The sequence below is a fragment of the Trichechus manatus genome, unplaced genomic scaffold, assembly GCF_000243295.1.
Source record: "Trichechus manatus latirostris isolate Lorelei unplaced genomic scaffold, TriManLat1.0 scaffold00007, whole genome shotgun sequence".
NCBI classification, from domain to species: domain Eukaryota; kingdom Metazoa; phylum Chordata; class Mammalia; order Sirenia; family Trichechidae; genus Trichechus; species Trichechus manatus.
In genome coordinates, this window is record NW_004443943.1 from 33,127,666 (window position 1) to 33,140,258 (window position 12,593).

The 12,593-nt window shown below is 41.7% G+C and overlaps 1 protein-coding gene across 1 annotated transcript in view; it reads right to left on the reverse strand.

Annotated features, from left to right (window-relative positions):
* SORCS1 (sortilin related VPS10 domain containing receptor 1) overlaps positions 1 to 12,593 on the reverse strand; it is a 555,760-nt gene that overhangs the window by 22,927 nt on the left and 520,240 nt on the right. Inside the window, exon 23 of the mRNA XM_023738816.1 lies at positions 7,866 to 7,997. Coding sequence (XP_023594584.1) covers positions 7,866 to 7,997 — 132 coding nt within the window. The remainder of the gene's footprint in view (positions 1 to 7,865; positions 7,998 to 12,593) is intronic.

Genomic DNA, 12,593 nt, shown 5'->3' on the forward strand with positions numbered 1-12,593 from the left:
ACCACATTTCTTTGGCTGTACTGTTATCCACTCTACTTTCAGTTATATTTCCTGCTTTAATGACTTTCTTGTGAACTCCAGAGTATTGCTATAATTAAACTCCCCACGTTAAAGATTCTTAACTGAGAGGGCAGACAATGTAAGGGGTATATAGAAAATAGTCTGAGGTTATTAATTATATTACATAATAAATCTTTTAATTTATTTAAATGCTGCCAATATACTTCCATTGCAGAAGTGCCTTCCCTATTCCTGTATTTTGGATTCTTCATCTGCCAAACGCATATGGAAACATGGGCAACTGAGGAGGAATTCCATAGTCTTTTTCTCCCGTTTTAAATGTCCCATGCCCTTCAAGGATTATGAGAGACAACAAGTATAAGCTCCCATCTCCCCAGCACAGCATCCAACAGCCTAGACAGAGTACGGTGGTCTTTACTCCCTCCAGGTGAGGCAGGTACAAATCTGCTTGCCCCAGTGGACACGCAAAGAAGCAAGAGAGTATGGCAGTAGAGGGGTGCAGTTGCTCCACACTTGAGCAGCTGGCCTCTGGGGATGCGCTACCCTTGATGACACCAGCTAAGGGCAAGGGAGCCCTTTCTTACTTGCCAGAGGTGTGAAATGAAGACTGGTGGAACCCTTCCAGACAGAGGTCACTTGATTAACCCAGCCTGCATCATCCTGATAACAAGGTCAAGTACTTCTCACTGGGAGGAATTTTCAATTTACTTCACAGACAAGAGAGCTTGAGTCAAGCCAACATCCCTGCTCCCTTAGGAATGCTGTCAGAGGAAGCTAAGGGAAGAGAGCTAAGAGCCCTCTGCTTGAGCCTTGCCCTTGCATTCTTCAGGGCTCATTGGCGGCCATCCTACTTCTCCCCTTGCTAGGGGTTCTGTGCTTTATCTTTACAAGAAAGGGGCCAGACCATTAAGGGAGGGGATAAGGCCAGCTTTTCCCAAGGTCCATCTAAGGCTGAGAGTGTAACCTTCAAGGGAGAGAGTTCCTTTCTGTCGTTTGGTTTTGCTTTGCATTTATCTTCAATTTCTATGTAATGTATTGCAGCGGCAGTCAGTTGGGGCTCTTGCTGGCACTATCGGGGGACAGGCACTGTCTTCTGGATGGGCTTGATAAGCTAAGTGGAAACTGGGGCTTCCTGTGGCCAGCTTTACTTTCCTATGTGTTGACTTTACTCTCAGGCACACTTCCCATGTAGTAGCAAAGAAAAGACATGGAGAGACAGGGAGAGGGAAAAAGAAGAGCGGGGAGTAAATAAGTCACACTTTTGAGTGGTTCTAAATTACTTCACGCTTAAACTGTACTCCTGGACTTCCCACTTAAATAAGCTCATAAATTTACTTTTTTTCCTTTAAATATGCTTGAATTGGATATCTGTCAATTGCATCAGCAATTAAACACACACACACACAAAACCCTCAAAAAAAGAAAAAAAAGAAAAAACATTAATGTTATTTCTTGTGTAACAAACTTTGGTATTTCAGATCCACAGAAGCAAGGTGGTGTACAACTTTATGTTGGCCGCATGGCACAGTGGAAAGCTCACCAGGCTTGACGTTAGTTACAGAAACAGAACCAGAGTCTCATTCTCCTAAAGAGTTATGTTACTTCAGACCCCGGAAGACATGGCCCCCAGACTCTGTTAGCCCAAAACTAAAACCATTCCCGAGGCCAACTCTTCAGACAAAGATTAGACTGGACTATAGCACATAAATTGATACTTGTGAAAAGTGTGCTTCTTAGCTCAAGCAGATACACGAGACTAAATGGGCAGCTCCTATCCAGAGGCAAGATGAGAAGGCAGAGAGGGTCAGGAGCTCGTTGAATGGACATGGGAAATCAGGAGTGGTAAGGAGGAGTGTGCTGTCACAGTATAGGAAGAGCAACTAGGGTCCTAAAACAATGTATGTACAAATTTTTGTATGAGAGACTAACTTGAATTGCAACCTTTACTTACAGCACAACAATAAAAAGAAAAAGACTCATTTAAAAAAAAAAAAAAAAAAGAGTTGTGTTACTTCAGGCAGGACACTACTCCAGGCAAGGGCCTGAATTCTTTCACTTTAAAATGAATCAGTGAGAGAGAAGGATCGAAGGACTCCTATTTGGAACACTACAGGTTTGCAAGGGGCAGGCCCTATTTCACAGGGTCCCCACTTGTGCCTTGTTTTTTTCATCATTACTGTACTTTTTAATGAAGGTAATAATATTATCTATAACTAAGATGCTGATTTCTTATGCACTTGCTTTGGTTTTTGTTTGGTCACTGTGTTTACTTTGGGCTGAGTCCTGAACAGGTTGATACAAGGCAATTTCCTTAGCAGAGTTATGATCTAGTTTCGTTTTTGTTTTGCTTTAATGTCATAGACTGCAGGATAACTTAGGTGGGCTCATCTTTACTCTAGTACATAGTCATTCATATACGTCCTTTCTTTTTCTTATTGTCCTTCTCGTCTCCATTTTGTATAATTTTACTCATTTTTTTCTTAACCTCAACACTCTATCAATATATGCCCTTGACTATAACAGTCTATTTAAGAAGTCTAAACTTCTTTTTTTTCTTTTTTTTGCATTTTCCACATCTTCCCTTCCCATCCAATAATGATCATAAATGTCACGATCACCACCATCTATTTACCATTTACGAATCATCTACTATAGGCTACTATTTGCTGTAACATTTCTTTACTTCCTCCAAATACCCTATCAGATAGTATTATAGATTCTATGAAGGATTCTATGACTTTGGCTAAATTATTCAACTTTTCTGGTCCCCACCTTCCTCATCTCTAAAATTGTTATTGCTGGGTGCCATCAAATCAGTTCTGATTCACAGAGACCCCATGTACAACAGAATGAAATACTGCCTGGTCCTATGCAATGCTCACAACTGTTGCTATGCTTCAGCCCATCACTGCAGCCACTGTGCCAGTCCACCTTGTTGAGGGTCTTCCTCTCTTTTCTTGACCCTCTACAAAGCATGATATCCTTCTCCAGGGACAGGTCCCTCCTGATAACATGCTCAAAGTACGTGAGATGAAGTCTCACCATCCTTGCTTCTAAGGAGCATTCTGATTGTACTTCTTCCAGAAAGATTTGTTCGTTCTTCTGGCAGTCCATGGTATATTTGATATTCTTTACCATCACCATAATTCGAAGGTTTCAATTCTTCTTCGGTCTTCCTTATTCATTGTCCAGCTTTCACATGTATATGAGGCAATTGAAAATACCATGGCTTGGGTCAGGTGTACCTTAGATCTCAAAGTGACTTCTTTGCTTTTTAACACTTTAAAGGCCTTTTGCAGCAGATTTAAATGTAAAATGTTGTTTAACTTCTTGATGCTGCTTCCATGGGTGTTGATTGTGGATCCAAATAAAAGGGAATTCTCGACAACTTCAATATTTTCTCCATTTACTGTGATATTGCTTATTGGTCCAGTTGTGAGGATTTTTGTTTTCTTTATGTTGAGATGGAATCCATACTGAAGGCTATAGTCTTTGACTTTGATCAGTAAGTGCTTCAAGTCCTCTTCTCTTTCCCCAAGCAAGGCTGTGTCATCTGCATATCAGAGGTTGTTAATAAGTCTTCCTCCAATCCTGATGCTGCATTCTTCTTCATATAGACCAGCTTCCCAGATTATTTGCTCCGCATACAGATTCAGTAAGTATGGTGAAAGGACGCAACCCTGATGCACACCTTTTGTGATTTTAAACCACATAGTATCCCCTTGTTCTGTTTGAATGACTGCCTCTTGGTCTATGTACAGGTTCTTCATGAGCAAAATTAAGTGTTCTGGAATTCCCACTCTTCGAAATGTTATCCATAATTTGTTACATTCCACACAGTTGAATGTCTTTGAATAGCCAATAAAACACAGGTAAATATCTTTCTGGTATTCTCAGGTTTCAGCCAAGATCCATCTAACATCAGCAGTGATATCCCTTGTTCTGCATCCTCTTCTGCATCTGGCTTGAATTTCTGGCAGTTCCCTGTCGATATGCTACTACAATCACTTTTGAATTATCTTCAGCAAAATTTTACTTGTGTGTGATATTACCGATATGGTTTGATAGTTTTCACATTCTGTCGCATCACCTTTCTTTGGAAGAGGCACAAATATGGATCTCTTTCAGTCAGCTGGCCAAGTAGCTGTCTTCCAAATTTCTTGGCATAGATGAATGAGCACCTCCAGTGCTACATCCATTTCTGGAAACATCTCAATTGGTATTCCATCAATTCCTGGAGCCTTGATTTTTGCCAATGCCTTTGGTGCAGCTTGGACTCCTTCCTTCAATACTCTTGGTTCTTGATCATATGCTACCTCCTGAAATGGCTGAAAGTCGACCAATTCTTTTTGGTACAGCGACTCTATGTATTCCTTCCATCTTCTTTTGATGCTTTCTGGATTTTTCAATATTTTGCCCATAGAATCCTTCAATATTACAACTTGAGGCTTGAATTTCTTCAGTTCTTTCAGCTTGAGAAATTCTAAGCGTGTTCATCCCTTTTGGTTTTTTAACTCCAGGTCTTTGCACATTTCATTATAATAGTTTACTTCGTCTTCTCGAGCCATCCTTTGATATCTTCTGTTCAGCTCTTTTACTTCATCATTTCTTCCATTTGCTTTAGCTGATCTATGTTCAAGAGCAAGTTTCAAAGTCTCCTCTGACATCTATTTTGGTCTCTTCTTTCTTTCCTGTTTTTTTAACGATCTTTTGCTTTCTTCATGTATGATGTCCTTCATGTCATCCCACAACTCGTCTGGTCTTTGGTCATTAATGTTCAATGTGACAAATCTGTTTTTGAGATGGTCTCTAAATTCAGGTGAGATATGGTCATATTTTGGCTCTTGTGGACCTGTTTTAATTTTTTTCAGCTTCAACTTGAACTTGCATATGAGCAGTTTGATAGTGTGTTCTGCAGTTGGGCCCTGGCCTTGTTCTGACTGATAATATTGAGCTTCTGTATCATGCCTTTCCATAGTCAGTCTGATTCCTGTGTTTTCCATCTGGTGAGGTCCATGTGTATAGTCACCATTTATGTTGTTGAAAAAAGGTATTTGCAATGTATAATCATTGCACTTGCAAAATTCTATCATGTGATCTCCAGCATGATTTCTATCACCAACCACATACTTTCCAACTACTGATCATTCTTCATTTCCAACTTTTGCATTCCAATCACCAGTAACTATCTGCATCTTGATTGTATGTTTGATCAATTTTTTACTGCAGATGTTGGTAAAAAACTTCAATTTCTTCATCTTTGGCATTAATGGTTCATGTGTAAATTTGAATAATAGTCCTATTAACCGGTCTTCCCTGTAAGCATATGGATATTATCCAATCACTGTGTTGTACTTCAGGATAGATCTTGAAATGTTCATTTTGATGATGAATGCAATGCCATTCCTCTTTAATTTGCTATTCCTGACAGAGTAGACCATATGATTGTCTGATTTAAAATGGCCAATACCAGTCTTTTTCAGCTCACTAATGCCTAGGATATCGATCTTTATGCATTCCGTTTCATTTCTGACAACTTCCAATTTTCCTAGATTCACACTTCGTACATTCTACTTTCCGATTATTAATGGATGCTTGCAGCTGTTTCTTCTCATTTTGAGTCATTCCATATCATCAGATGAAGGTCCTGAAAGGACCTTAAGGTCAACTCTACTTTGAGTAGGCAGCTCTTCCACAGTTGTATTTTGAGTGCCTTCCAACCTGAGGGGCTCATCTTCCGGCACCATATCAGACAATGCTCCACTGTTGTTTATAAGGTTTTCACTGGCCAATTTTTTCAGAAGTAGACCACCGGTTCCTTCTTCCTAGTCTGTCTTAGTCTGGAAGCTCTGCTGAAACCTGTCCACCATGGTAACCTCGCTGGTATTTGAAATACTGGTGGCATAGCTTCTAGCATCACAGCAACATGCAAGCCACCACAGTATGACAAACTGACAGATAAGTGGTGGATCTCTAAAATAGAAGCAATGAATAGCAGAGCTGCATCTGGAAACCTGGTCTATATTTCTTCAAGCTTGTTCCGTTTCTATTGAAATGGCTTGAGTCCCTTCATGTATGCCAGATGCTAAGTCATATAGCCTTCAAATAAGCCACCCGCCTTCAGATCTCTGATTAAATGGTTTATCAATGGCTGATACCAGGCTGGATCAAGGACAATCACTCAGCTGTCTGACTATGCCTTTGAAGGAGGAACCCAGAAGAGAGAGAGAAGAAAGGGCAACAAGTTCAGAGAATGACAGTCAAAGGCAAGATACACCCCTTTACAACCAATCAAAGTTTCATAGAGCAGACTCCTCTTCTTTTCCACATTTTCCCTCAGAGAAATATCTAGAATACATTACACTTTTAGAGAAAAATAGAACATTGTGCTAAATAAAGATGCATAGATGATGTGATGCCTAGGAAAGTAGCTGGTTCCAAATCTGGACTCTCTTCCTTACTTGAAAAGATTATAATGTGGATTTCATGGAAAAATCAGTAAGATTTACAGAGAAAGAATAATTGTAAATGTTCATAACCAAAGGCCTGGTATAAACATCTACTTCTCCTCTGGGTCCTAAGCAGTGCTGTGATATGATATAACCCATTTTTCTCCTGCTAAATTGCAGGCGCAGATAATAATTTGTAGACAATAACGGGAAACTGAATGCCAGGGGTGAGCAAGGTGAGATGTAAATCCGGTGGGTTACCTGCTGCCTGCCCTTCAATTGCAGTTGACTAGGAAATGAGGTGCAACAGGGCTTTCCTTGACAGCTCTGTTCTTCATTATTTGCACACGGAGAAAATTATAGAGGTGAATCTTCTGCCAAGTGAGAAATTAGCAGTTGAAAGAAGGGTGTGTGCTAGGAGGTGGGCCATGGTGTAATTTGGGGTTGCTGTTAATAAGGCTTTTATAGGAGGTTCTCAAACCATCTTGGAAGACTAAAGATCATGGGAATAGATTATAGGTTTATTCAAAGCAAACTGAAAAGCTGCCAGTACTGGAGGAGAAAAAGCCAATATTTATTCAGTGGCTGGGAGGAACCCTATTTTTAATCTATCTGCCTGGAAGAATTCAGAAACTTGAATCATGAGGTTTCTACCAGGCCAACAACAATCATTTTAACTGAATGAACAAAGAAGAACAAGAAGAACATAATAATCCCCACTATAGAGATAGGACAGTCTTTTGAAGCTAAAAGGAAGAGAAAAAAGACTACAGGCACCAGGCTAAGGAGAGAAACACACACACTCTAATATTCCAGAAGATGGTGGAGATGGGAGAAAGTGGATCACCACATAGACAACAGAGGTACTCCGAAGTCATTATTTTCTATAAACCAAATCAGGCCATCTTAGTATGGTGATGATAAAAGGACTAATACTTTGTATAAAATGTATACCTTTCCAAAAATATAACATGTATATCCTGTCATTTGATTCTCATGCACTCTTGTGATGGAAGTTCTAGTGATGCTGTGATGACATTCTCGTGCTGGGTTCAGTCTCTATGTATTGTTCAACCATGTTGGACAGTTGTTCATGTTAGTACCTGCAGATATATCTAATTCTGTGTAAACAATGTAGAGTAGTCCATAGTGTGGATATACTGATTAATTTAGTCATTCCTTACAATAAACTCTCTTGTATGTGTTTCTTTGTGAGGCTATAGTTTACAAACAAGAAACTTAGGACAATGTCAAAGATCCGACAAACAGCTAATGCCCTCCCTCTACAATCCAGATCTCACAGATAGCCCTCTGTGGCTGTGCTGGTGGTCAGCTACCAGCAGGAGGTGTGGCTCAGACTGCAGGAAGAAGCAGAAATGTCTCCTGGGGACTCACCTGCTCCAGGTCTTCGGCCAACCTTCTGCTCTCTCCTGTCGGGTCCTGATAGGGTAAGACAAAGAGCTCGGCAGCAGTGGGAAGACCAGGAAGCACTGCAACCAAGATGCTCTGGCCTGGGACCCCTGTGGCCTAGGCAAGAGACAGAGAGGCTCATGTAAGTCCTGAAGGCATAAAAACCAGGTAGAGAGCAGGATGATAAGAAGGGACCAGGTATTTGTCAGGGGGTCAGAGGGTGCAAGGGATGAGGGCTGGGAGGTGAAATCAGGGCCCAGTGCACCATGGCAGGAAGGTGCTGCCAAAGGTAGCAAGGGGGCTGGAGTGTGGCTCTGCAGTCAAACTCTGATGCTTATCTCTAACTCCATCACCGTGAGACCTTACACAAATTGCTTTCTCCTTTGCGTCTATGTGCCTTCTAATAAAAAACGGGGATAATAAGAGTCCTTGCCTCTTAAAAGGGTGATTTTGAGAATTAAACGAGTTACACAGAAGCATTTATAACAGCACCTAGTACATAGTGAGGATTTCAATGTTAGCTCTTCTTATTGTAGAGTATCTGTGGACTGGAGCTCTGGAGGAGACCAGCGCTCACTTCCAAGGCTTTATCATCTGCCTCTCACGCCATCACTCTCTCTAACCTAGCTTTCTTTTTTCACTGCACTAGAGTTACTCCACAAATCCACCCACCACATCCTAATCTCCTAATCTAGGAAGGTTTCCGCCCACACCACAACCCTCAGGCAGCTCTTGACTTCTCTGCAGTATCAAATCCTGATAACCAGGCCCTGTTTCATGAAGCACTCTAAGGCCTCACTTTGCCAATTTGACTCTTCCAGTTATCCTCCAACCTCTCAGACTGCTATGCCTCTGTCTCCTTGTCCAGCCCTTTCACCGTCAAAATATAGATGTTACTCAAAGATGTCCTCCTTGTCTTTGTTCACCTGCTCTGTCTTTTATCTCAAGGTTAACCGTGAGTCCTCTCTAGATGTTTCTAAAATCATTAGGTACCATCTCAGCTTCTTTCTTGAGCACTCAATCAGACTTTGTCACTTGGTTGTTTCATCAGGACTTTCAACAAACATGTCAAAAACCCAAACAAATAAAAATTTATTTTAACACCAAAAACCTTCCTTCTACGTTTGGGTAAGCAGAAGCTGTCCTTTCCCAGATAGCCTAGCCTGAAGCCTTATCTTCACCTCTGGCCCACAATCTTCTTTCCCTTGCCATTTCTAATCAGTTTTTAAGATCTTGATGAGTTGACATCCACATTACATAATCTTTTTTAAACACCCACTGTTAATATCCCAATTCTGCTGCTATACCTTCTTCTCTGAGATTTTACCATAACCTTATAATTTTCAGGAGACATGCTACTACTTCCAGATTTATCTTCCTACAGCCCAACTCAGATCATGTTTCCCTGTACAAAATTCTTGCAATATTTCCCTTTACTAAATGGATTAAATATAGATTCAAGGCCTTCTGCAATGTGATCCCAAACTTTCTAATTACACACAACTCACACAGGCATCCTGTGTTCCAGCCAAATGGAATAATGCACAATATCTCAATAGTCCAGCCTTTTCCTGCAAACATTTTTGCACATGCCATCTCTATCCAGAATACCCTTCCTCTCCATTTGCTGATAGAACCCTACTTATACTTTATGAATCTTCTTAAAGTCTACTTATTTCAGTACATTTTTCATAATTTCCCAACTAGGTGTTTGTCTCTGAAATCCACAGCGTGTACCTTTTTAGAAGTAGTAGCAAGAAAGTCCATGTACTGGGTCCTTACCTGTGCCAGGCATTGTGCTAAGCAACTAAGCAATACTATATTATGCAACTCCCACAATAACCCTTTGAAACAAGTATTGATTGCTATGTCTCACTTGGCAGGTGAAGACGTTTCACAGGTTGGGGTCCTCAGGAAGTAGACACTGCATTTAGTGAGAAGGTATTTATTAAGCAGTGCTCTTGAGATCAACAGCTATGAGAGTGAGTTACCATGTAGGCCAAAGACAGTCTCAAGAGCTACCCATGGGGAGCTCCTGAGCCCTTCAGAGTTGTCTCAAGTTGGGCTGAGATGGCCAAGGCTTAGTATGGGCATAAGCCACCCTGGAAAGGGGCATGACCTGGGGCAAGGTAATTCACTGCAGCTGAGGCAATTCCTGAAGGGGCTACAACTGAAGCCTCTGCCCACAGCACTCCTAGCAGCTGGGACAAGTCCGTCCATGAATGGGGATATGGATGCATCTCTATTCCCAACACAGGACACACAGATGTAAGAAGGTGAAACAGTTGGCCATCCGAGTAGTGAGCGGTGAGGCTGAGTTTGGAAACTTGATATGACTATGAAGTCTGTTTTCTTAATTACCACTCTGTTGCTTCCTTCCCCTGATGCTTATCAGACACCAGCTCCTATGACAGCTAATCTCATACTGATTTACGCCCCTACTAGATTTTAAACTCAGAGACTATGTCTGGATCATCTTCATTATATAGAAAGGGCTCAAGAGATGTTTACTGAATGACATTCAATTAAAGATTTCTTTGTGAAATATCAGTACAAAAGCTCCTTTGTTAAGGAAAAGGCAACAAATTTTGTGCAAAATTCTGTTGCATAATACGTAGGAAGAAAACAAGAAATAAGCAGACTCCAAGTTGTACCTCCTGTAGGGTTTATGAGGGTACACTTGACAATTTGGTACGTCGAGACTTAAGGAAGTGGCAGTGCACTGAAATCCAAAAGTAATTACTGATCTCAAAGACAGAATAGGAGGCTGGGAACCAGGGGCTGCGTCAGCTGCCTCTTGGCATTTGGTAACCAGGGAGCGCTGGTAACTGGAAGGCATTAACCTCACCACCACCATCACCCACCATCCTGTCGTGAGGGGTGGTGAACGAATCCTTTTATTCTACATTTAGCTGGTTTTGCTATGCAGCAGCCTAGAAATACTGATGAGCAGTAATTTCTAGCCTACTGGACAGATGGTGAAAAGGTGAAGACCCAGAGCATCTGATCCCTGGATAATACGTGTGGGGAGACATCAGCCTGGAAATCTACTTCTTGCTGAGCTAGTGCCTGGTTGATAAATCACTCGGGAGAGATGGACCGCCACCTGGGAGATCTACAGGGGTATGGGTCTCCAGAACACTGCAAACTGAAGGAGGTTGGCGGTGGGTTCATGGTTGGCTATAAGTCTTCTCTCTTGGACAGCAGAGGAGAAAAACCAGCTGTCACACTTGGGACAGATAGTTCCAAGGGCAGAAGGGTTTATTCCATTTGGATCTGTAGTCTGGCAGCTGTGCCCCCTGGTAGTTACAACATTTAGGCACCAATCATGTCAAGGATGCTGAGAGAGCCATGTAGACAGTGAGATGTCAGTTACCCAGAGGCACATGAAGATACCCCTTCTCTACCCTAACATTACTCCACCCATTCCTGTTACTCCATGTAATATGACAAAAGGTGGCTACACAGTGGAGTGGTCTGGAAACCCTAGAATCAAGGTTCAAACTGGATAGTCTGAGAACAGAGCCTGATTTTTAACTGTATGACCTTGGGCACACAATCTAATGTCTCTAAGTTCAGATTCCTCACCTGTGAAGTAGGAATAATCATAGCATCATAGTATCAACATCATAAGCTCATTTGGGAGATTAAATGTGTTAAAGTTGCAAAGCACTGAACAGAATGCCTGGAATATCGTTAAGTGCTAAATCCATGCCAATGAAGGTGATGGCAACAGCTATGAAGATGGGGAAGACCAGCTCTTTGCCAAGAGGCTGGATCGGGAACCTATTTTCTGAGCAGGAGTTACTGAACACTTTTATCTCCTCATCTCTTGTTATCACGTGGCATCATATACTGGGTGAAAGCAGGGGAAACAATGTACTAAAAACTCTAAATTGAATGTCCTTCTGGGTTAAAAAAAAAAAAACACCCTGGGGAGGTGTAGCTCATCTATGACTCTTTTTTAGTTTTCTGCAATAAATCCAACCCCCCCGCCCTGGGTGGCTGCCCCATTTCTTTCCTCACTCATGAAAGTGGAGTATACTGAGGGGAGATTTGCCTGAAAGAAAATGCCTTCTCAAACTGTCAGTGACATTTTCTCAGAGAGGGATAAACCACACATCCTTGTACTCTCCCAGAAATCTTAGGAGGCTGTGTTGCACGTATAAAAACCCAGACATTGAGCTCAGACTTAAAAGTTGTAGATTCTCCACCTAAAAGCTGCAAGACTTTGGGCAAATTCCTTAGGTTCTCTAATTCTCAGTTACCTCCTCTGTAATATGAGGATAATGGGACCTTCCTCTCAGAGCTGTTGTAGGACAGAGATGCCCTTAAAAGAACTGGGGTATAGAAATATGACTGAGGACATGCACTGAGTGCTCTCTGTGATGCCTGCAGGTTTGTGGAGTTGGAACCCAGTGCTGCTCTTACTAACTGTACTCAGCCCCGAAGACTCTTACGTGGTGTGTCCTTTCATTACTACGTGCAATAGCCGACGCTACACTTACTAATGACCTGATGGTGGGCTTTCCTATATAACTGTCATAAGTGTCGATGTTCTTCTCCTTACTCGCCAAGCAGAATAAGCTTCACAGGGGTCAAGGACCATGGGTTTGTGTCTTGTTTGCATGTCCACCATAGCACCTATACATCTGCATGTGTAGGGCTCAGCAATAAAGATATCAGACAGATTAACTAAACCTCCATAGGCTT